The following is a 23379-nucleotide window of genomic DNA, read 5'->3' as shown; positions in this document are numbered from 1 at the left end:
AGTCTCATCTAGGAAGCAAACCAAGGAGCCCTCAATGGGGGTCAGAGAGCATTAGCCCTCACTGCACCGAGTCCTTGGGTCTTCCCTTCCTTCTGTTTTTCTTCCCACATTGTTGAAATTTGCTGCTTCAAGCCCCACTGGTACCAGAGATATGAAGGAAGAACAGACGTTGATTTTTTTTTCCTTGTTACTTGCAACATTAACTTTGACTTCTGGTAAATTCCCCTGACGATTAGACTTCTGGGAATTCGTGTTTGAGTCACTAATGCAGATTGATATGTATATATTTACATAACTGACAGAATCAAATAATAATTATAAAGGATTAATGTAGAAATTGGTAAATAAGATCCATGTAAACACACAGAAGTTGGATTCATGGGTGTTTAATGAAAAAATTATACAAAGATTATAGAAATACTCGTGCTTATCCCGGGAAGAATGTGTTCGCGCATGCGTCCACCTCTTTGCGCTTGATTACCAACACATCTTCTCCTTTCTTTGCTCTCAGGAATAATTCCAGCTAATGGCAAGATGGATGTGACTATTACCTTCACACCCTCTGAGTACGGGACTGCACAAATAAAGATGCAGTTGTGGATTTCGCAGTTCAACTCCCAGCCTTATGAATGCGTCTTCACCGGAACGTGCTATCCCAACATGGCCTTACCGTAGGGCTGCTTTGGAATGTTTTTGTTTATTCTTAACACTTTTCCAAAATTCCAAGTCCTTCTTCCTTTTATTCTGTCTTTTTTTTTTTTTCTTTGTATTAGAACACCATCAAAAACTTATGTTAAGGGCTGGAGTGTAGTTTAGGGGTAGAGCGCTTACCTCGCATGCACAGAGCCCTGAGTTCAAGCCCCATGCTTCCTTTGTTTCAGTATGGGATGTGATGATTGAGTCACTCATGTGCTCAGTTTGGCACTGTCAAATTCAGTTTATAACTCTGGTTCATCATGTTCTTAGACTCTTTCATTTCCATCACCAACACTAGCAATTAGGGTTCTTTAGGAGATGGTTTTCTTGACACCCCCAAAAGGTTCCCAGTATTTACAGCATGGCTGATGTCAAAGCTGTGTGGAGATGAGGATACTGAGCCATGGCTCACTCTCCAGCTAAGCCCTGATCCTTGCACACGGGAGTGTGTCAGTCAACGTGTATCTCACCAACGGACAGGTGCTCCCATGCTAGGGTCCTTAAGGATACTCTTGCCTAGGGGGCTGTTGAATTTGAAATGGCTAGCGCCGTTTCATATAATGCCAACAGACCTATTCAGTAGGTGCACATTGACTATGAGAATGTTAATGTATTCTCACCTAATTCCTGAAATGTCATTGGAAACTAAGTGTTCATCCTGGAAAACAAGGGTACACACATTCTTATTTAAAGAAATAGCATTTCTGACTATAATATCACACAATAAATCATCCAAATAGATTCTGCAGGTTACTGTCTGCACTGTCTCTACCTGTATGTCAAAAGGCCATTTTTAGTTACAGGAAAGATCCCAAACATGAGTCCGAATCTCTTTTTTTGACAATCTTGCTACCAAAAATGGGAATAATCTTCCTTTTACCAAGAAGACAAATTAAAGTGCAATTTTTCTTATACCTTTATTTTATTTTTATGTGGTGCTAAGGACAAACCCAGCGCCCTGCATGTGCTAGGCAAGCGCCCTACCGCTGAGCCACAACCCCAGCCCCTCAACGTATGATTTTTAAAATGTAATCAATTTAGCTGTTAAAAACCAACAGCCTAGAAATTAATTACGCTAGACCATAAGAGCATTTTTCAGCATGTCATGTTTTCCACTGATTATATTCCCTAAGAATGAAAAAAAAAAAAAAATTCAAGGGCTATTCTGATATATATGACTGTGTACAAAGATGCTGACATTGCATTTATTTTAATAGATCACTGTTTGGGTAAACAGATTTATTTTCAGTTTAGATATAATGATGGACTTCAAGTCATGATATTATCAAAAGGAATATAAAAATAGAAGTTATTGAGTTATTGGCTTGTATACTAATTTAATATCTGTTTTTCAACTATAGATTGGAAGAGTTTAAAAGATTAAATACTCTTTCTAAAAAAGTCAGCATTCCTGCAGAAAAAACAATGCCACATATAAATTTCCATCGACTACCAGCAAAGACAAGGCCTCCAAAACTGAAGGTAGAGGGGGCATCCTCCCCGATGTGATGGAGGGAGAGTGATGGGAGAAGCCAGAGAACTAATTTTCCTGCCCATTCGGTGTCTCAGGAAATTAAGTACCAGAACCTGAAATTTCCAGTAGATCTATCAAATCCATTTGCTGTGGCAACTGTTTTAAATCAAGAACCAGGAAAAATGAAGATTAAAGAATTAAGAGAAGGTAACCAGTTGATCCACCATAAATCAGCCCCTGGGCCAAATAGGAAAGAATTATTTCATGTCACATTTATTATTTATGAACAACAAAACTCAGATCCCTGTTATGCTTCACCATTAGAAATTGTTTTGCTCTCGGCAAATGATTCTGATTTGATTACTGATCTAATCATTGTCTGCCCCTGCCTTCAGTTCTGGACCAAGGCACTGGGATTTCAAAAACAAGACAGATGAAGGAGGCACTCTTTGAACAGAAAGTCAGACAGATCGCTAAAGAAGAGATGGAAAATCACCTGAAGTGGTAAATATCGAGCAGTTATTTGTTTATATCAAAGCAGTAGCGTGATTGTTTTTAGGGGATGGCCTTTTATACATGAGATATCATGAAATCATTTTTATGCCCTTTGGAGAATTTGATTAGTCTTTCCCCTCCACTGGTCTTTCTCTTTCAGAATGAGTTTCCATTAGGAGAAATTAATGCTACCAAACCATGATGGTTCCTAAGCATGGTCACAGCACAAAAACAGACTGAATTGTGGGAGAGGCCAGGACCTTCTCCCTGCCAGCCACTGCTACCAGCAACACCACCACCTGCACACTCCGAGACAAATCTGGGGTGTCTTGGGCACCCCATACCTCACCCCATCTCCACTTCCCTGACCATGAGCCCCTGTGCCCTGTGCTGTGTGCCCCAGAGACCTAACAGTCCTGCACTTGTGGGGATTGGGAGGGGTCCCTGATGGTTAAAACTCAGGCTGAGTGTTCTTGTTCTTCTGTGATCAAAATGAATTTTTAAAACCAGATCATACCTGGCATGTCCATGTGCACCTGTCCAGATCCTACTCAAGTAAACTTGTTTTGTTGGTTTTTGCTTTTTTTTGGTGGGGGAGTGAGGGGGGTGAGGGGGATAGACCTGGTTTTGCCACGTTGTCCAGGATGGCCCTGAACTCCTGGGGCTAAAGGGATTCTTCAGCCTTAGCCTCTTCAAGTAATAGCTTGAACTCAGGTGTGCGCCATCTCACCTGGTTGGAAAGAAAACTTTAGAAACTCTTGAATTGAGCCACAAAAGAGTCTCCTGGAAAGTGTACTTGACAGGCTGCCTAATCCACATCCTTCCTCCACACTTCCCACCTATTTTAATGGAAACATGGCTTTTGTTTCTGATGATGGTTTTGTTGTTGTTGTTGTTGTTTTGTTTTGTGTGTGTTTGTTTGTTTGTTTGTTTGTTTTTTGGTCTGGCCTCAATTAAATGGGAAGCACTCCAAGTAACTGAAGATTTTAAAAACAAAAATGTTTTCCCTATTATGAAAAGTAGATACATTGTCACTGTAGAAAACCTGGAAAAGTGTCTTTTTAAAACTGTGATAAAGAAGCCAAACAGAGTGATGCACACCTGTAATCCCACCAACTGAGGAGGCTGAGGCAGGAGGATCCTGAGTTCAAAGACAGCTTCAGCAATTTAGTGAGGTCCTAAGAAATTCAGTGAGACCCTGTCTCTAAATTAAAAAGAAAAATACAAAGGGCTGGGGATGCAGCTCAGTGATTAAATACCCCTGAGTTTAATCCCCAGTCAAAAAAACTATAAAGAAGGAAAAAATCATTAATGCCACCACTCAGCAGTGACCTGTTAATGCCTGTCCATGTCTTTCCTTTCTTCTATGCTGCTTTGTAACATACTTGAAATCCCATTGTAAACCACCTCTAAATGCTGTGCAGTTATTTTCCCAACATTTCATGTTGAAAGATTTTTAGCCTGTAAATAGCCAATGACAACCTTGACCGTGGTTCATGAATTGTTAGCATTGTGTCACATTTGCACTCTACACACACAGCACGCCTGCTAACATGCACACACAACCACATGGGCTTTTTTTTTTTGCTGGGCCATTTGGAGTTAAGTTGCAGACCATGGAAAGCTTCACCCCCAATACTTTGGCATGTAACTCCCAAGAACAAGGATAGTCTCTGACATCATCAGAGAATTGAAAAGAGAAGGTTCACATAAAAACCCTAACCCTAACCCTAAGAAACTTAACACCCGTGGAATAGCAGGGTCAAGTAATCTATAGGCAAATTTACCCAGATGTCCTAATAATGGCCTCTATACCTGAGGTATTTTCATTTTGGAGAGATGGCATCCAGGGTCTTATCAAAGATCATACAATTTATATTTCATCTTTGTGACTCTTTAGTTTCTTTTTCTCTAAAACTGTTCTCCAGATACAGACACACATACTCGTTCACACATGCATGCACACACATCACTTTTTAAATCATACCTACTTTTTATTTTGGAGATGTTCCAGGTTCCATGCTGGACATATTACATACTAGTTTTTTTATTGTGATAAATTTATATAATATAAAATTCTCCATTAAAGTGTATAGTGCAGAGATTTTCAATATATTCACAATGTTGTGCAACCTCCTCACTATCTAATTCCAGAACTTTCTTATCACTCAAAAAAAGAAACCCCAAATCCATTCGCAGTCACTGCTCATTCCCTACTCCCCAGAGCCCCTGGCAACCACTCATGTACTTTGTTGGGACAGGGGAAGCAGGTACAGGGGGTTGAACTCAGGGGCACTCAACCACTGAGCCACATCCCCAGCCCTATTTTGTATTTTATTTAGAGACAGGGTCTCACTGAGTTGCTTAGCACCTCACTTTTTGCTGAGGCTGGCTTTGAACTTGTGATCCTCCTGCCTCAGCCTCCCGAGCCACTGGTATTACAGGTGTGTGCCACTGTGCTTGGCTAGTCATGTACTTTTATGTCTAGGAATCGCCTATTCTGGATGCTTCATGTAAGTGAAATCATATAATCCATGATCTTTTGTGACTGGCTCCTGTAACTGAACACATTTTTAAGGTTCATCCATATCATAGCATGTACTAGTACTCCATTCTTATTTATGATTGCATATCCTTTGCATTATAATAAATACATTATAATGAATATACATTCTATTATTCACATAACTGTGTGGATATATCACATTTTGTTTATCTACTTATCAGTTAATGAACACTTCAGTGGTTTCCACTTTTTTGGCTATTATGAGTAACGCTGCTATGAGCTTGTAGGTATATGTGAGTTTTTCGTGTGAACCTCTCTTTTCAATTCTCTTGGTTATACACCTAGCAGTGGAATTGCATGTCCACGGGGACTCTTCTTGAGGAGCCACCAAACTGTTTTCCAGAGTGGCTACACCATTTTCCATTCTCACCAGCAACCTACGAGGGCTCCAGTTGGTCCCCAGCCACAGCAATGCCTAATGTTTTCCGCTATTTTTTTAAATCGTTGTTATTATCTTAGTCATGGCAGCGGCAGCGGGCAGGCAGCGGGTGGGCAGTGGGGTACTATGTGACCTTGATTTGCATTCCCCTAGTACCTAATGCTGTCAAGCATCCAGATCTTTTTATTCAGGAACATTTTAACATGTGCCACTAGAAGATAACTGTCATTTCCCAGGCCATGCTGTTCATCTTAGAGATGTGGCCGAGCCTCTACAGCCTCTCTCCCGCAGCACGCTTCCAACAGCACCTCAGCATCCCTCTGAGTTGTGGGGCGCAGCCCAGACAGGCATCCCTCCTAAAGCTGATGGCATTTTCTGATGGCTTCTGGAAGTTGGCTTTTTTCTCCGCAGGCAGGTGCGCCATGGTAAAGATCATATGTCTTTTAAACTTAGAAAAGAGCTTGCTGAGGAGCGACAAAGAGCCAGCGCCAAATACGAGGTCAGAATTACTGCTCATTTGAAATCATTTGTTTCACTAAATATTTTGAATTCCTTTTATATGCAAGATGCCAGATCAGGAGAAAGAAAATGTGGATTGAGTTGGGAGGGGAGGAGGCTGGTGACAAGTAAATTGTTAACTATAAACCAAGGGTGGCTATAAATGCTACAAGAGACCTATACTGAGGGTCCTAGAGGATTCAGAAGCCAGAAAAGAGAGAACGCATCTCTTTGGAAAGACACAGTACAATTAGGATAGAGGACTCTCGGGCATTTAGATGGGGGGAATGGCTCACATTCAGTCTATACTTCTGGGTATACATGAACCTGCTGTGTGATCTAACGAACATGAAGATGAGACCCAGAGATGGTGCTTGGGAGCCACGTCTGGAGCCAGACTCAAGTGAGGGTACCAAGTCAGAGACTGTCAGAAGAGGGTGGGGCAGGATTAAGGGGAGTGGGATAGCAAGGCAGAAACAGAACTGTGGGCTATGCAACACTCATGGCCTTACTGTGGCATGGAGATAGTTATTACATGGAGGACGGGAACAGAGAACACTGGGGACAAGTCCATAGTGGTTGAAACCCAGGACATACATGGGCAAGAGTAGGTAGAACTCAGCTAGTGCTCCATGTTTGAGGGGTTTGGACTTAACCAGTGGGACTTGCAGAATCATCACACAGTGTATGAGTTTGCTCAGGCTGCTGTAACAAAGTACCACAGGCTGAGTGGCTTAAACTACAGACAGCTATTCTAGAGATCAGGATGTTGAGAGGGTTGGTTTCTTCTTCTTCTTTTTTTTTTTTTTTTCTTAAATTGGTTCTTTTTTTGTTATACATGACAACATACTATGACATGGTTATGAAAGCGTGGAATATAATTTGTTCTAATTCAGTCCCCAGTATTTCCCCTTCCCCTCCCTTCTCCCACCTCCTGTTCCTCAACTCTACTGATCTTTCTGCTATTTACTTAATTTATTTTTAATCAGTGTCTTGTGGATGTACGTGATGGTGAGATTCACTGTGGCATATTCATAGATGTACATAGGAAAGTGAGGTCAGATTCACTCCACTGTCTCTCCCGATCCCATCCCTCCTCCCTTCCTTTCATTCCCCTTTGTCTACTCCTCTGATCTGTCTTCTTTTCTTTTTTTTAATCCCCCCTTATTTTGGATTAGCTTTTGGATTGGTTCTCCCTCTCAGCTCATGGACACCCATCTTCTTGCTGTGTCCTCACGTGGTCATCCCTCTGTGTGTGTGTCTGTGTTCTAGTCTCTTCTGCTTATAAGGGTACAAGTCATGTTGGATTAGGACCCACTCTAACGACCTCATCACCCTGGTCAGTTTTTTGAGGTTCCTACCTCTAGATACAGTCGCATGCTGGGGTACAGGAGACCAGGGTGTTGACGCATGGATTATGGGAGACCCACTTCACTTCATCACAGAACCTGAGCTCAGCCGTATGAGCTCCCAGGAAGCTAGCCCGGCCTCTAAGTAGCCAGGGGAAATCGTGTCTTGCCAGATTTCTCGTTCATCTTCCTAGATATGGAGTCCAGACCAGATGTTTATTTTTCACAGGACAAACCAAAGAGAATAAAATCACTACATCGATGAATCTTCACATTTAGGAAAGATATGTATTGAGATCGCCACTTAAATGCAGTTGCTCGTGTGGTTCAGATTCTTTGCAAGCTATTTAAAAAACACAATATTGATAGTTCCTGTCAACCCCACCGTGGAATGCTATTTTCTACCTTTGTTAAAGATGCAGGTGACACAGACATGCCACAACAGGTCAACATGAGCATTTAAACCCCAATTGCCAGCGTGTCTAGGAGAGGAGCAGCCAGGTCCTTAGAGTCAGTCGCCAGGACAGGCCGGAGGATGAAGTCGTGGAGACCAAGCGTTGCAGGGAGCCTGTGTTGTATGCTCAAGGGATTTCGTCTGGTAGCTGAGTGCTGGCAGGTGACCCCAGAGCAAGGAACGCTGGGAGGTCTGAGCTTAGGGCAGAAGGCTGAGAAGAAGAGATGGTGGCAGGCAGAAGGGAGTCGACATCAAGCTGATGGCACAGAGCCTCAAGGATGACCAGCTTAGGCTCGGGGAGACCACAGACAACGTTATATTCTGAAATGTTCCCAATAAGTTAATTTAAATCTCAACAAGATTGAGAAATAAGCTGTTTCTTTATTCTAGCTAACAACTTTTACACCAATCCCTCCTTCAAATTGCCTATTTTATTTTATTTTTAGTGATGGGAGGCATCTGAGTCTGTCCCCACAAACTCTAGATTCTTAACTTGAGGTCCACAGTCTCAAACTCAACTTCCTGATACGTGCACATCAGAGACAGCTCCCCACCCTGGTGACAACAGCACTCCTATTTTAATTTTGAATAAAGTGTTAATGTGACGGATAAATTTCTTCCAATTAAGCCTTTAAAATAACCCTGAATGGTGTACCTAAGAGCCAATGTGGTTTGCCAGGTTACCCAACCAACAAATAATAGAAGCCACAGAGAATCAAAAATGAACACGACTCGCAGTGTGCACAGTCCCCTTTCCACAGAGGCAGGGTGTACAGACCCTGGCCAGCTTGGCCAGCTCCTGGGATTAGGAAAGAGAGTCCAGAGGCCATAGGGGAAGCAGGCAGGTCGTGGGGGAGAGCAGCCTGGGGACACTACTCCAGGGAAGGGACTAATCCCCGTCCAGCCCAGAAATACCCACCAGCCTCCATCACGCAAAAGTGGGGAGTCACTGTGTGCCTTTGTTAAAAACCTGGCACTTGAATAATCAATTCAGAGGAGCTTTAAACCTGAGACATTTCTTTTTAATGAAATCTATACTGTACACTCTCCAATAGTTTCATAGTTAAAATCCTTCCTGTGAATTTTAAGTGCCTTAGAAATAATTTCCAGAGACATTACCCCTAATTTTACATAAATGTATGTGTGTGTATGTATGTGTATATATATATATATGCACACACACAAATATATACACACGTATATGTATATAGATATATATATATATTTTTTTTTTAAGGTCTTAGGTCTGTACTTCTATAAAAGCTCACTGTGTCTAAACAGTAACTGGGATTATAAGGGGCATTTTAACCTATGGATATCTCCCCTACACCCAGACAGAATTCCACAAGTGGGTTCCACAAGTGGGTTCCACCAGTTGCCCAATGGGTTTCTATGAGTTTTAAAGAGAAATAAAGTTTTATGCATTGTCTTCAATTTTGCTATTTCTTGTGATTAAAAAAAAACAGAGTGATAGAGGAGATCCTATTCTGAATGAGGAATTTCAGCGACTCAACACAGAAGTCAACCATAAGCGGCTAATTCGCGAACTAGAAGAGGTGAGTGATTTTTCCTTCCTTTGGAATCTCATTGTTGGCACTTCTTTAAATGCTTATTTTTTGAAGACCTTCGGAAATCTTAAGGAAATTCCTTTACCAAGAGGGAGCTAATAGTTTCTCAGACGCTTCCATTTTCAGAGTGCTTTTTAACCATCCATTTGCAAGTAAAGCATTGAGACCTGTGATGCGTGTGTCCCTTGAATCTGACAGTGTCCTCCGCTCCTCCTCCTCCCGCACTTTTCCTTTCTCTTTCTTTGTTTCCCCTTGCTCTCCAGGTGGCTCTGCAGGTGCTCAGGTGGGTCCCTAACCCCTGTTCCCTGTGTCCCCCTCCTTGGTGAGAAGATGGCAAGACCAGAGTGGAAGCTTGGAGTTGTGGTTTCTCTCTGGGACAGATAGGGGACCCAGGACAAGCCCCTGAGCTACGATGCCTTAGTGCCCTCAGGTGTTAAATGGGGACAGCAGCCCTGCCACCTGACTCCGTCACGTGACAGTTTCCGTTAAGACTCCAACTTCAGCAGGGAAACCAGCTCTCCCTGACCACCCCATCTCTCTATGTCCTCAATGTCTTCACTGGAGTCGCCACCTCTGGATTATTTTTACCTCTTTTTTTCTCCCCGTCATTAAATCTAGCCAGAGTCTTGCCGGGAGCTCTTCCACAAGGCCACCCAAGTCCAACCTCCAGGGCTCGCTTTGACTGATCCGGTGGCTGTTGTCCTACACCTGTCCCCACCCCCACCCACCCCCATGCGCTCCTCTGCAGCCCACTGCACAGGCCAGGGTCATGCTGATCCACTTCTGGAGACTGCTTTCATCTTGCTATCCCCCTCCCCCCCTACACACACACACACACACAAGAACCTGCAGCTCTGGTGTCCCTGCAGCTCCAGGGCCTCTTTGTTCACTCCCTGGCCTGTGCACGCTGCGCCCAGGACATGCAGGCACGGTGTTGGCGCTGGGCACACAGGGCTGAGCAGAGCGTCCTCCTTCCCATCCAGGGACCTCATGGTCTACTCTTCATCTGGATGCAGGGCCAGCCCCTGCCCACAGGACTGATTTCTGTTATAACTTTCTTCTTCTTCCTCAGCCACACATGTCTGCTTGGGTCGCCCTAACTAGACTCCCAGATTCCACAACCCAAACCTTGTCTTTCTGTTTTGACCCCCAATTCCAGAACTTCCCTGTAATGTTACGTCTACTGCAAGTGCTTAACAAATGCTCACTAAATGAAAGAACAAATAAATGATAACTTAGGATCAAACTCTAAAACATTTTTATTAAATGCTTAGGTCAGGAGTTAGGATTTAAATGTAAAATGAGCCTATGCTTTATATTTACAGGATATCCCAGAATATAAGCCTCGTTTTGATCCGCTTGATAATAATAATTGGTTTACCAGATTCAGGGCACAAAAACGATTTCAACAAGCAGCACGCAAGGTGAGTCCCAGAACAAGATTGGAATTTCTATTTGTTTAGTCATCAGCACAAAGTAATCAAACCAAGGGGCTTTTTTATTTTCTTTTGGTACCAGGGATTGAACTCAGGAGCACTCAACCATTGAGCCACATCCCTAGCCCTATTTTGTATTTTACTTACAGACAGGGTCTCACCAAATTACTTAGCACCTCGCTTTTGCTGAGGCTGGCTTTGAACCCACTATCCTCCTGCTTCAGCCTCCTGAGCCACTGGGATTACGGGCATGCACCACTGTGCCCAGCAAACAATGGGCTTTTTAAAATAATAATGTAATTGAAATACAATTCACATACTATAAAAATCACCTTTGTAACGTATCTAGCTGAGTTGGTTTTTAGTATATTCAGAGTCCGGAAGCCATCATCACTGTCTGATTTCCTAGAAAGGAATTCAGTACCCATTACCAGTCGCTCCCCATTCTCTTCTTCCTCCAGCCCCTAACAATCACCAATCTACTCTCCATTCCTATGGATTTGCCATTTCTGGACATTTTACTTATTTGGAATCATATAATATGTACCTTTTGAATCTGGTTTCTTTCACTTACCTTTTTTCAAGTTCACTGGTGTTGCAGCTTGTATCAGTATTGCATTCCTTTTTATGGCTGTATAATATTGCATTTTTTGGATAGGCCGATTTTACCTATTCATCCATTGACAGGCATCCAGTTGTTTTCACCTTTGGGGTACTAGCAACAATGCTGCTATAAATATCTGTGCAGAAGTTAGTGGACACACGTTTTCAATTCTCTTGGTCATACATACCTGGGAGTGGAATTGCTGGGTCAATATAACTAAAACAATGGGATTTTGGTCCTATTCAGAGAGAACAACTGAAAATTCCAGTAGGATCTTGTCTCTGACATCAGGCTATGGCTTCCCCTTCAAAGGTGTCACCTCCTTACTGTGGTTTAACCCTCATTCACGCTGGTCTTCCCCCCAGCAGAGCTCTGGCCTCTAGTGGTTCCCTGCTGGAGGATAAAATGAAGACTTCTGACCCTAATGTCAATAAAGGGTGTAGGGTGACCCACTGATCTGGCTGCAGCCGTCCCTCTGAAGTTCCCCACTGTCTTTCCCCTTGTCACTGTCCTCATCTTCTTCCAGACACACTGTGGAACCCATGTTTCTATGCCTCCTCTCAACTGTCGTGCTCATTCCCAGCTAGGAACCCATGTTTCTATGCCTCCTCATCTCCACTCCTTAGGTCCACACCTGTCTTTTGGGCCAGCCCAAGTCTACCTGTCTTCCAAGAAGCTATCTTTATAAGCTTCAATACTTAAAGCTCTCATTGCTGCTCTTTGCTTCTTATGCTCCCTGGAGAGTCTTGTCCCTGCCCTTGAAGCGTGGCTTCCCTATGGGACAGATTCACACCTCAAGCAAGGGAGAGCAGCGATTAAAAATTGGTGTGTAAGTTGACTTTCTGTTGCTGTGATAAAACACCTGAGATAATCAACTTATAAAGAGGAAAGGTTTATTTTGGCTTAGAATTTCAGAGATTTTAGTCCACGGCGGATTGATTCAATGGAGGTCTTTGGGCCTGTATTGAGGCAGAACATCATGGCAGAGCTGCTTATCTTGGGACAACTGGGAGAAAAGAAGGGGCCAGAGTCCCAATATCCCCCTTAATGCCACACCCCCATCACCTACTTCCCTACATGAGGCCCCACCTCCTAACAGTTCCACCACCTCCCACAGTGCCACAGGCTGAGGCCATTAGCAACAGGCCTTGGGGCGGGGGTCATTCAAAACCCAAACCACAACACCCAGGCTCTGGGGCCTGGTTGCCTGCACTTAATTCTTGGTGCTACTTTGTGAGCTTTCTGTCAGTAACCCAACCTGTCCCGTTGGGTTACTGTGAAGACGAAATGAGTGAACACATCTAAGGGGCTCCTGAAGTTCCTGCTGTGGCCCGTCCTTCAGGCAGCACTGGCCTGGACTGGTCATGCTCCCTGCATTGGCGACCTTCTCACCAGCCTCTGAAGCCCCAAAGAACCTGAGTCCCTGCTGTTCCTGTTCTGTGTATGCACAGAGGTGGCCACAGGAGGCTCGGGGAAGGGGAGAAAGAGGTAGAAAGAGGCAGCAGGAGGCTGCAACAGGGAGGAAGGCACAGCTGTTGACAGGGCCACACACCAGCAAGAGGCTGGTGCCCCCTGAACCTCAGCCCCTCTTCAGGGAGCCCCGCAGCTGGAGTGTTCGCAGTGCTGGCTCGCTCTCAGGTCCCTGAGCCAGGGTGCCCTGCAGTCGAATGACTTCTTACCCTCCCCCTAGTGCTGGCCCCAGCCCAGCTCCTCTCACCTGGACAGCACAGGTCTCCCCAACACAGCCAGAGGCAGAGCCTCAAAGCTTAGAGATGACCACAGCCCTCCCCAGCTCAGGCCTTCCAAGAGCTCCCGTCCCTGTTAGCACACAGTACATATTCTTTTTTTTTTTTTTTTAAAGAGAGAGCGAGAGGGGGAGAGAGAGGGAGAGAGAGGGAGAGAGAGAGAGAGAATTTTAATATTTATTTTTTAGTTTTTGGCGGACACAACATCTCTGTTTGTGTGTGGTGCTGAGGATCGAACCCGGGCCGCACGCATGCCAGGCGAGCGCGCTACCGCTTGAGCCACATCCCCAGCCCACAGTACATATTCTTTAAAATCAAGACTCCAAGAGCACACTGAGATCTTCCCTGTCCTCTAAGCTAGGCTCCTTCACTCCTGCATCAGGACCTTCAGACTGACTGGTTCCTTCGCTCAGAAGTCTCTCCAAGGTCTTTCCATCACCGTCTTGTTCTCGGACCTCAAGGGTTCCATCAAGCCTCTGTTCTCCAGAGGAGCCTTCTCGCCTGCGGCCCCTTCAGTCATGGCCTCTCCCGACCACCCTCCTTCTTCACGTGGTGTTCATTGTGCATGTTCAGTTAGGGCTTTACTATCACCCACCCACACCCCTCCAGAACGTCAGCCCTACGCAGGGCAGAACACAGCTCTGCCTCTCCCCGTCTCTGCAGGGACTTGCACACAGCCAGGCACAAAGCAGCCACTTTCTATTTGGTAAATGAAAGAGTTCTTGAGAGAAGAGAAAGGAATGCTTCTGGTGGAATGAATGACCCCTTTTGCCACGGGGGACACTCCCCTGCTGCAGCACCACTGGATGCAAAGCTTGGTGGTGTAGACATGGCATGTAGGTGCAGGTCCCACGTCCCCAACCCCGTGGCTACAGAATCACCTACATAAGTTTGTCCTCTGAATCTGCAAACACCACTGTGGTAGCATTGCTCCTCAGATACATCCAGAAGAAAGAATGTAGACTCAGGACTCATAAACGAGGTGGGACAAGACCAGATGACAACCTGACACCTTTCTTAGTTTCCAGGCTAGTCCTTATTCACTAGACCATGAAGTCCCCGTGGCCTCAGTCCGGGGAAGCTTGCCACTCTCCCTGTGAATTGTGCCCTTAATTATGATTGGGAAAAGTGAATGACGTTCACTATCAGATATGGTATTATCAATTAATAATCTGAGATTGTTGTTCTTTCCAATTCAAGATCATGTTTGAGCGGCGGTTACTCAATATGCTAATTGCTTTTCGTGAAATGGACAGAGAAAGTATAATGAAAAGGCTCATCCAAGCAAGACAGTCAATAGCACAAGGTAAGGTATGGTGTGAAGGATGGCAATGCTGAGACCAAGACCCCTGGGAGCTCAAGACTGCTTTATCATGAAATTAGCTATGGCAAAAACATATTTTTTCATAAATCACATGTATTAGTTTCCTATTGCTGCTGTAACAAACCATCACAAGTGTAATGGCTTCAAACAACACAGATCTATGATGTCATAGTTCTGGAGACATCTAAAATCCAGTTGTCAAAAGCTGGTTCCTTCTGGAGGTCCTTCTGGAGGCTTCGTGGAGTCTGCCTCTGTCCCCTGGCTGGTGGTCCCTTCCTCATGCCACTCTGATGTCTTGATTCATTTGTCACATTTCCTTCAGCCATGTCCCACCTGCCTACAGTCACCGTCCAGTCAGTACATTGAAACTGGAATGGACTGATCAGGTCGCAGTTCTCATAATCTAATTATTTTGCTTCTGAATATTCCTGCATTCACAGGAGCTTTGGTGGGGAAACCTCACATCCAAACCATAACAGCCCATATGCAGGTCCACAGGCGGGCCCTGCCCCTCCTAGGCCTTCCTCCCTTCCTGGCCAGAGCCCCACATACTCCAGCCTCTCCACCAAGATAGTTGCATATTTAGTTTCCCAAAACATTTGTAGCATCTTATCTATTCTTTCCTACTTCCTACTTTATTTTTATTTCTGATATTGAAGTTTCTAATAATCTTTTTTAATAAAAAAAAATGGAATTTACCCAGAAATCATGTATGGACATCTATAAAAATGTTTTTCTTTAATCTTTTTTTGTTGTTGTTGAATTCATCAGAAATATTTTAATCAAGTATTTAGAGTTTTTTGCTGAGCACGGTAGCACAAACCTGTAATCCTAGCAGCTCAGGAGGCCAAGGCAGGAGGATCTTCAGTTCAAAGCCAGCCTCAGCAAAAGTGAAGCTGTTAAGCAACTCAGTGAGATCCTGTCTCTAAATAAAATACAGAATAGGACTGGAGATGTGGCTCAGTGGTTGAGTGCCCCTGAGTTCAATTCCTGGTACCAAACAAAAACAAAAACAAAAGATTTGGGGGGCAGACCTGAAAGTAGAACAGTGATTTCTCAGGATTGGGAATGTGTGGGGAAGAGAGAGAGAAAAAGGGAAGGTCAGGTTTCATAAGTGCATGCTATATGCATAGATAAAAATATCACACAAATGGGGCTGGGGACGTGGCTCAAGCGGCAGCACGCTCGCCTGGCATGCGCGGGGCTCTGGGTTCCATCCTCAGCACCACATAAAAATAAAGATGTTGTGTCCACGAAAACTGAAACATAAATATTAAAAAATTCTCTCTCTCTCTCTTCTCTCTCTTTAAAAAAAAACACACTGAACCCCATTAGCATATATAATTAATGTTTATTCATAAAATATTTTTAAAGAATTATAGTTTTTTGAAGCAAAAAATTAATAAAAATTTTAAAAGTTAAAGAAGGGGTTGCAGTAAAGAATAGAGGGGAACTAACAATGGAGATAGATGTTATGTATGCATACATAGAAGCATAAATATCTTTTTTGAAATAGCATGCGGTAAATATGCAACTAAAAATGCTAGTTTCACTCAAAAAAAAATATATCTTAAGGATAGTAAAGTACTGTTTTGATTTCCCCCTAGACAAGCATTCCAGAAACCTTCTTCCACGATCCACTCAGGATGATCACAGTTGCCGGTTCAAGGTGTCACCCAATAACGTGCTGCCCTTTGCCTTCCCATCCTACAGCCCTCCTCAGGGTGACAAGGAGCTGGTGGGTACCATTAGGCTGTTGAGTGGGGGCATGCATGACCTCATGGTGGTAGGGCAGATTATTGGAAAAGCCCAGCCTTACCCACTTTGCCTCCTCAGAAGGCCTCCAGGGGAGACCTGTGCCCAGGAAATTATGACCAGAGGAATACTGGAGGCCATCTAGCTACCTGCCCTGTACTGGAACTCCTGGTACACCTGATACACCCAGGATGCCTGTGCAGAGCTCCCTGGTAACCCAGGCTGGAACCCGAAATGGACACTGATTCCAGCTGCCCTGGAATCAGGCCTAAGAGCAGATGGGCAGATAAGCACAGAGAGGACCACCTGGCCTGGGGAGGCAGGCTCTGCTCAGCTGGACCTTCTGACGCACAATAAATAAGAGGCTAAGAGAACAGCAGCCCCTAGTCTGGGCCCAACCTCGTCAAGAAGATTCTTGTCCCAGAATCTGTCAAGCTAACACATCAGACTCAGAATTCCACCTCTCTCTGTCCCTCCTCTGTCAGGGTGTGACAGCCCATTCTCCTCCCTTTACAGGCACAATAATGCATCATAATGAAAATAATCATTAATTAACTCTTAAATTGCACCTAAGTGTTTCAGGTGTGACCTCATTTGATCTTCAATGAATCTATGTGGTGGGTTCATCATTTCACAGATGGGGAAACGGAGGCACAAGATCACATAACCAGCCATAAAATGTCGCTCAGATTCACAGCAACAGAACATGTGCTGAGACCCTTATTGCAAGTGCTTGTGCAGAATGATCTTTTTAATTTTAAAGAATAAACCCACCATACGTATCCCCAAAATATTTCAGGTTAATTTCCCCAAGAATTACTGGATGAAATTTAGAAATTCCATGTTTTCTGAGTTTGATAATTACATGATTTAACAGATTCTACTGCTTAATTCATTAAAAATGAATCTGTGATGTTCCCACCATAAAAATTATCTGACGCTCAATGACTAATGGAGCAAAAGGGTACTGGAGTGAAGAGAATCATCATGGTGCCGTGGAGCCCACCTCATTTTTTTGAATAGGTCACAGCTTGCATATTTCCTTTGTTATTTAGTTAGTGCTGCTAGGACTTCTCTGCTGTTCAGGGTTGATTAAAAAAAATGGAGGGGGTGGGGGTTGTGGCTCAGCGGTAGAGTGCTCAACTCGCACGTGCGAGACCCTGGGTTCGATCCTCCGCACCACATAAAAAATAAACAAGTGAAATAAAGGTGTTGTGTCCAACTACAACTAAAAAATAAATACTTAAAAAAATGGAGGGCTCAGCATTTCTATCTATACAAGAATTTATTCATTTATTCCACAAATACAGGATTTTATCGATTTTTTTAGTTAGATATGGACATAATATCTTTATCTTATTTATTAATTTTTTTAATGTGGTGCTGAGAATTGAACCCAGAGCCTCACGTGTGCCAAGCAAGCACCCTACCACTGAGCCACAGACCCAGCCCCTCATCAATTCTTTTTTGTACTTGAAGCATCTTTGAAATTGGGAAATGTCTTGCGAATGATGTCATATTAACATTGCATTGTATTAATTGAATGGTGGTGCCTCAGCCTAGGTAGGGGATGGTATTTGTGGAATTCCTGTATTCTGCCAGGCCCTGTTCCAGGTTCTCTGTGCACATGATCAGGCAGGAAGTACTCTGGGAACCAGTCTCTCTGAAAGGCCAGCACAGGGAACAGGACTGGACGGAGACGTAGGGCTGCCATCGGTTTTGGCAAAGGCCTCAGCTGAGGCCGTGAGGAACTCTGGAACTGGCCTAGGGTGAGAGGACCTTGACTTTGTACCTTGGCTTCAACCTGTCATTGGAGGCAGGCTGCTGAGGAAGGTGCTGTCACCCAGAGTCAAGGCAACACATGAGGAGAGCCGACCCTGACTCTTAGCAGGACTCTACCAGCTGGGGCTTGGCTCGAGGTGATCTGCCACAGCCTCCATGACACTCCATGAGGAGAAGAAGATTCACATACTCTAAGATACATAAAGAGGGGATGGCAGGGCCGCCCTGTATCCCTGAGATCAAGTGGCAGCTGTGGTCCTGAGAAAGGCTATTTTGAGAGTAGATGTCTTCATTTAACATTTCAAAATGTGGTGGAAATAGAAGCCTACCTGCTTTTGCTTGGAGTTGACTTTCCTTTCTTCCCCCCATTATTTTCCCATTTTAGGCTCCTGATGGCCTTGGACTAGTCCCAATCAAGCCTTCAGATGTTCAAATCAAGCACAGCTATTCCTTCTTCAACTTGCAGGTCAGATCTGTCACATAATTATTTCAGTGTTTTATGTGGAGTGAACAAAGTATTCTTGAACTTGAATTGTATTATTTTATTAGTTTGGGTCTATTTTAGATTATACTGAGTATTTTTCTGCTCTTATTTGATAGAATGTTGGAGATTCTTTTTCCCTGATGTGGCTACAGAAACCAGGGTCTTTATTCTGTGGGGTTATACCCTCGCCCATGAATTCCCTCAGCTACATCTATTAGAAACTTCAAGACAAAACACAGGATGCAGCTGCCGCGGTGGCCTATACCTGGAATCCCAAAGATTCAGGAGGCTGAGGCAGGAGAATTGAAAATTCGAGGTCAGCCTCAGCACCTTAGCAAGATCCTGTCTCAAAATTTAAAGGGGAGGGGAGCACTGGGGATGTAACTCAATGGTAGAGCACCCCTGAGTTTAATCCCTAGTGTCCCCCACAAAATAAAAAAAAAAGAACCACAAGATGAACTGGACACAAATTAGGCAGCCTTTCTTGAGGCATATGACCACTTGTGTTTTTGAAAATGAAGATATTTTGATGTGTTTCTCTAGTTAAGTCCTGTGTATGAGAAAGTAACCGTGAACATAGATGTGAGCTAGAACAGGGCCCTGACACCTCTCCAGTGCTGGTCCGAACTGACAGTTGTCATATGGATGGCTACAGTGTGGCCTGTTTCACCCTCACCACGGGCAGCTGCGGTTGAGAAGCAGATCCTACCAAATGGTCCTTTTAAGGATATTCAATCAGTTGTCTTCTTTCACCCTCAGGTTCCTCAACTGTACAAAATTAAGGGATATCAGCCATTCTCAGTCCACATGTCTTCAACAAGTTACAAGCCCCAAAAGCTCGCTCGACCCCTGAAGCAAGGAGCTGAGGTAACCTGTCCCCACCTTCAAGAATTCCTCCCACTTTTCCTTCTTGTCTTAGCAGCAAGACTAACTGGCCATTCTTGCTCCTCGTGTGTTTAGGATGAAGTCACCACCATCGTTATCCTTCCAAAACAGGACTCCACACCTCAGGTCTCTGGAAAGTCCTCAATCTTGACTATGAAACCACCTGAGGCCTTATCCACGTCCCCAGAATATGATCCGCTCTATATTTTTGTAAGTAACCATCGGCAAAAGGCTTGTTTCCTGTATTCCTTTATTTTAGCAATTACTCTATAAGAAAACAGAGGGAATAATTGGAAGTATATATTTTTTTCTCTTTGGAATATCAAGTATTAAATAATATCTGAGCTTGTTTATCATTATTTATCATTTGGAGAATATCAGAGTTTCTGTCTCTTAACAAGTCCAGCATTATGACAATAGCTTACTGATCTTTTCTGCTTCTGTATGAGATATATATATATAGGCCAAAGAAGAAACCAAAAGAGAAACTAGAAAGTATTTTTAACTGAATTAAAATGAAAACAAACAAAAAGTTGTGGGAAATTTATAGTAATATATAGTACAGTAGGAAAGAAGAAAGTTCTCAAATTAATGTTCTAAGCTGCCCCTTTAAGAAGTTAGGAAAAGAAGAGCAGGAGGAACCCCAACTAAGCAGAAAAAAAAAATAATAAGGATCAGATTTAAAAAATCATGAAATAGAAAAATGTTTCTCTGAAAAGATAAATAAGATGCATAAATCACTAACATAGCTGATCAGGAAAAAAGAAAAAAACCACAAATACCAATATTAGGAATGAGGTGACATCACTACAGATACTATAGATAGTAAAAATATATGTTGGGGCTGGGGTTATGGCTCAGTGGTAGAGCGCTCGCCTTGCACGTGCAAGGTCCTGGATTCGATCCTCAGCACCACATATAAATAAATAAAATAAAGTTATTATGTCCAACTACAACTACAAAAAATAAATATTTAAAAAATATATATGTTAATATTATGAAAAACTTCATTCCAGTAAATTCAAAGAATAAATTAAATGTTCAGATTTATTTAGAAGCACAAGCTATGAAGTCTTCAAGAGGATATAAATAGTCCAAATAGCTCTGTGCACACTAAAAACCTTTCCCACAAAGAAAACTCCAGGACCGGATGCCTTCAGGAGAATTCTGCTACATGTTTAAAGAAGAAATTATACCAGACTCATACACTCCTCCAGAAAACAGCAGAGGAGCAATTACTCCTGGACTCATTCTAGAAACCACTATCACTCTGACATCAAAGCTAGTCACAGACATTATGGAAAGTGAAAAGGACAAACCAATATCTTTCATGAACAGACATCAAAAGTTTGTGACAAAAATGATATGGTCATCTCGATAAATACAGAAAAACGATATATCAATTCCTGATAAATAATCTCAGTGAGTAAGGGATAAAGGAAACTTTCTCAACCTGATAAAGAACATTTGCTAAAACACCAAGAGCTAACATCAAACCCAATAGTAAATGACTAAATGTCTTCCCCCTAAGATCAGGAGTAAGATAAAGGTGTCTGCTCTCAACAAATTCTCTTTAAGAACTGTGCCAATGTAACCAGGCAAGAAAAAGAAATAAAAGGCACCCAGATTTGGAAGGAAGATGTAAAACTCTTTTTATGCATAAACAAAATTACTGACTATTAGAAAATACAATGTAATTCATCAAAAGAAAAAAAAAATCCACTAAAACCAAGAAGCAAATTTAGCAATATTGTAGAATGTAGGATCACCATATGAAGATCAAGTATGTTTCTGTACATTAAAAATAAACTATATAAAATTAAAATTTTAAATTTATAATACTAAAAGATAACATCAAAAATATAAAACATTTCAGGTAAAATCTGACAGAAATGTATTAAGACTGATATGCTGAAAATTGTAAAACATTGCTAAGGGAATCAAAGGAAACCTAAATAAATAGAGACACATGCCATGTTGGTAGATGAGAAAATTTAATATTGTTAAGATATCAATTCTCTCTAAACAAATCTGAAAATGCAACACAATCCCAAGCAATAAAAATCCTATTTTTTTAAATAAATTAACAGACTTACTCTAAAATTTAAGTGGAAATTCAGATATATTTGGAATGATTTTGGAAAAATAAAGCTGAAGAATTTATACTACGTGAATTCAGAGTTTACTGTAAAGCTACAATAGACAGAATAATATTAGCTTTAAAATAAGCAAATATATCAATGGAAGAAAATAGAGAATCCAGAAATATATTCATTTATACATATTTGACCAACTGATTTTTGACAAAGGTCAAAGACAATTCATTGAAGAAAAATAATCTTCTTAATAAACAGTATGAGAATATTCGGTTATCTATTTAACAAAATAAAATAAAGATAAGACAACTTCACTTATAAATTTATAGAATAAACACAAAATGGATCCTAGACGTAAATTTGAAACCTAAAATTATCTTCTAGAAGACACATAAGAGAAAATCTTTGTGATTAGCTAAAAACACCAAAACCACAATCCATATATTTTAAAAATATGGATTAACTGAATTTTGTCAATATTAAGAACTTTTCCTTCCTAAAGACACTATTAGAAAGCGAAAATATAGGGCTGGGTTTGTGGCTCAGTAGTAGAGCGCTCACCTAGCACAGCGGTACCTGGGTTTGATTATCAGAACCCATAAAAATAAAGGCATTGTGTTGTGTCCACCTACACCTAAAAAATAAATATTTTTTAAAAAGAGTTTAAAAAGGAAAGAAAGAAAGTGAAAATATAGGGCTGTGGCTGGGGCTCAGTGGTAGAGCTCTTTCCTTGCACCTGTGAAGCACTGGGTTCAATCCTTAGCACCACGTAAAAATAAATAAATAAAATGAAGGTAAAAATAAAAAGTGAAAATATAAATCACAAACTATAAATCACAAACTTGGAGAAATCACATATGTGATAAAGGACTTATATCCAGGATATATTAGGAACTCTCAAAATTCGAAAAGAAAATAACCAACAGAACAAAAAGATGACCTGTGAAATGGCAAAAACATCTAATAGTTACTCTTCAAAATATATAAGGAACTTCAAAAACTCAATAGAAACTAACTCAATTTTAAAATGGGTTAAAGACTTGAATTAACACTTCTTCAAAAAGACTAAAAGATGGCCAACAGGTATATGAAAAAATACTCAGTGTCACTAATCATTAGGAAAATAGATCAAAGCCACAATGAGAGATCAGTTCCCTCTTGTCAGGAAGGCGCTGTCCAAAACAACAAGAGAGAAGTGTTGGAGAAGATGGAGAAAATGGAGCCCTTCCACACTGTTTGTAGGAATTCAAAATTGGTATACCACTGTGGAAAATAAAATGTGGTTCCTTCAAAAAATTAAATCTAGAACTGCCGAATGATCCAGCAATTCTGAATATTTGTCCAAAAGAGTTGAAATCAGGATATCAAACAGATATTAACAGTCCTATGTTCACTACTATTCACAGTAACCGATGTGAATGTCCACCTACAGATAAGGAAAGTACCATAAAACTATGCAGTGGAATGCCACTTCAGCCTTTAAAAAGGAGGGAATTCTGCAAGATGCACCAACAGACCTGGAGGACATGCTACCAAGGGAAATGAGCCAGTCACAGAAAGACAAAGCCTGCATAATTCTACTTGTATGAGGAATCTAAAATATAGATGGTCCCAAATTTATGATGGTTCAGTAATGATTTTTTACTTTAAGTTGGTGCAACAGTGATATGTATTCAGAAGAAACTGCACTTTGAATTTTGAATTGTGATTTTTTTCTCCAGTCTAGCAATATGTGGTATATTTGTGATGTTGGGCTGTGGCAGTGAGTCACTGTTCCCAATCATCCCTG

At 42.1% G+C, this 23379-nt stretch overlaps 1 protein-coding gene across 1 annotated transcript in view; it reads left to right on the top strand.

Annotated features, from left to right (window-relative positions):
- Cfap221 (cilia and flagella associated protein 221) overlaps positions 1-23379 on the top strand; it is a 91849-nt gene that overhangs the window by 42224 nt on the left and 26246 nt on the right. Inside the window, exons 7-18 of the mRNA XM_076866545.2 lie at positions 512-671; positions 2058-2178; positions 2266-2377; positions 2566-2674; positions 6022-6109; positions 9378-9467; positions 10805-10903; positions 14465-14575; positions 16201-16326; positions 18511-18591; positions 19369-19476; positions 19570-19704. Of these exons, the coding sequence (XP_076722660.1) occupies positions 512-671; positions 2058-2178; positions 2266-2377; positions 2566-2674; positions 6022-6109; positions 9378-9467; positions 10805-10903; positions 14465-14575; positions 16201-16326; positions 18511-18591; positions 19369-19476; positions 19570-19704 (1340 nt within the window). The remainder of the gene's footprint in view (positions 1-511; positions 672-2057; positions 2179-2265; positions 2378-2565; positions 2675-6021; positions 6110-9377; positions 9468-10804; positions 10904-14464; positions 14576-16200; positions 16327-18510; positions 18592-19368; positions 19477-19569; positions 19705-23379) is intronic.

This window comes from Callospermophilus lateralis, chromosome 9 (assembly GCF_048772815.1).
Source record: "Callospermophilus lateralis isolate mCalLat2 chromosome 9, mCalLat2.hap1, whole genome shotgun sequence".
Taxonomy (NCBI): Eukaryota; Metazoa; Chordata; class Mammalia; order Rodentia; family Sciuridae; genus Callospermophilus; species Callospermophilus lateralis.
Note: the sequence above shows the minus strand (reverse complement) of the source record. Positions and strands in the feature narration are given on the sequence as shown.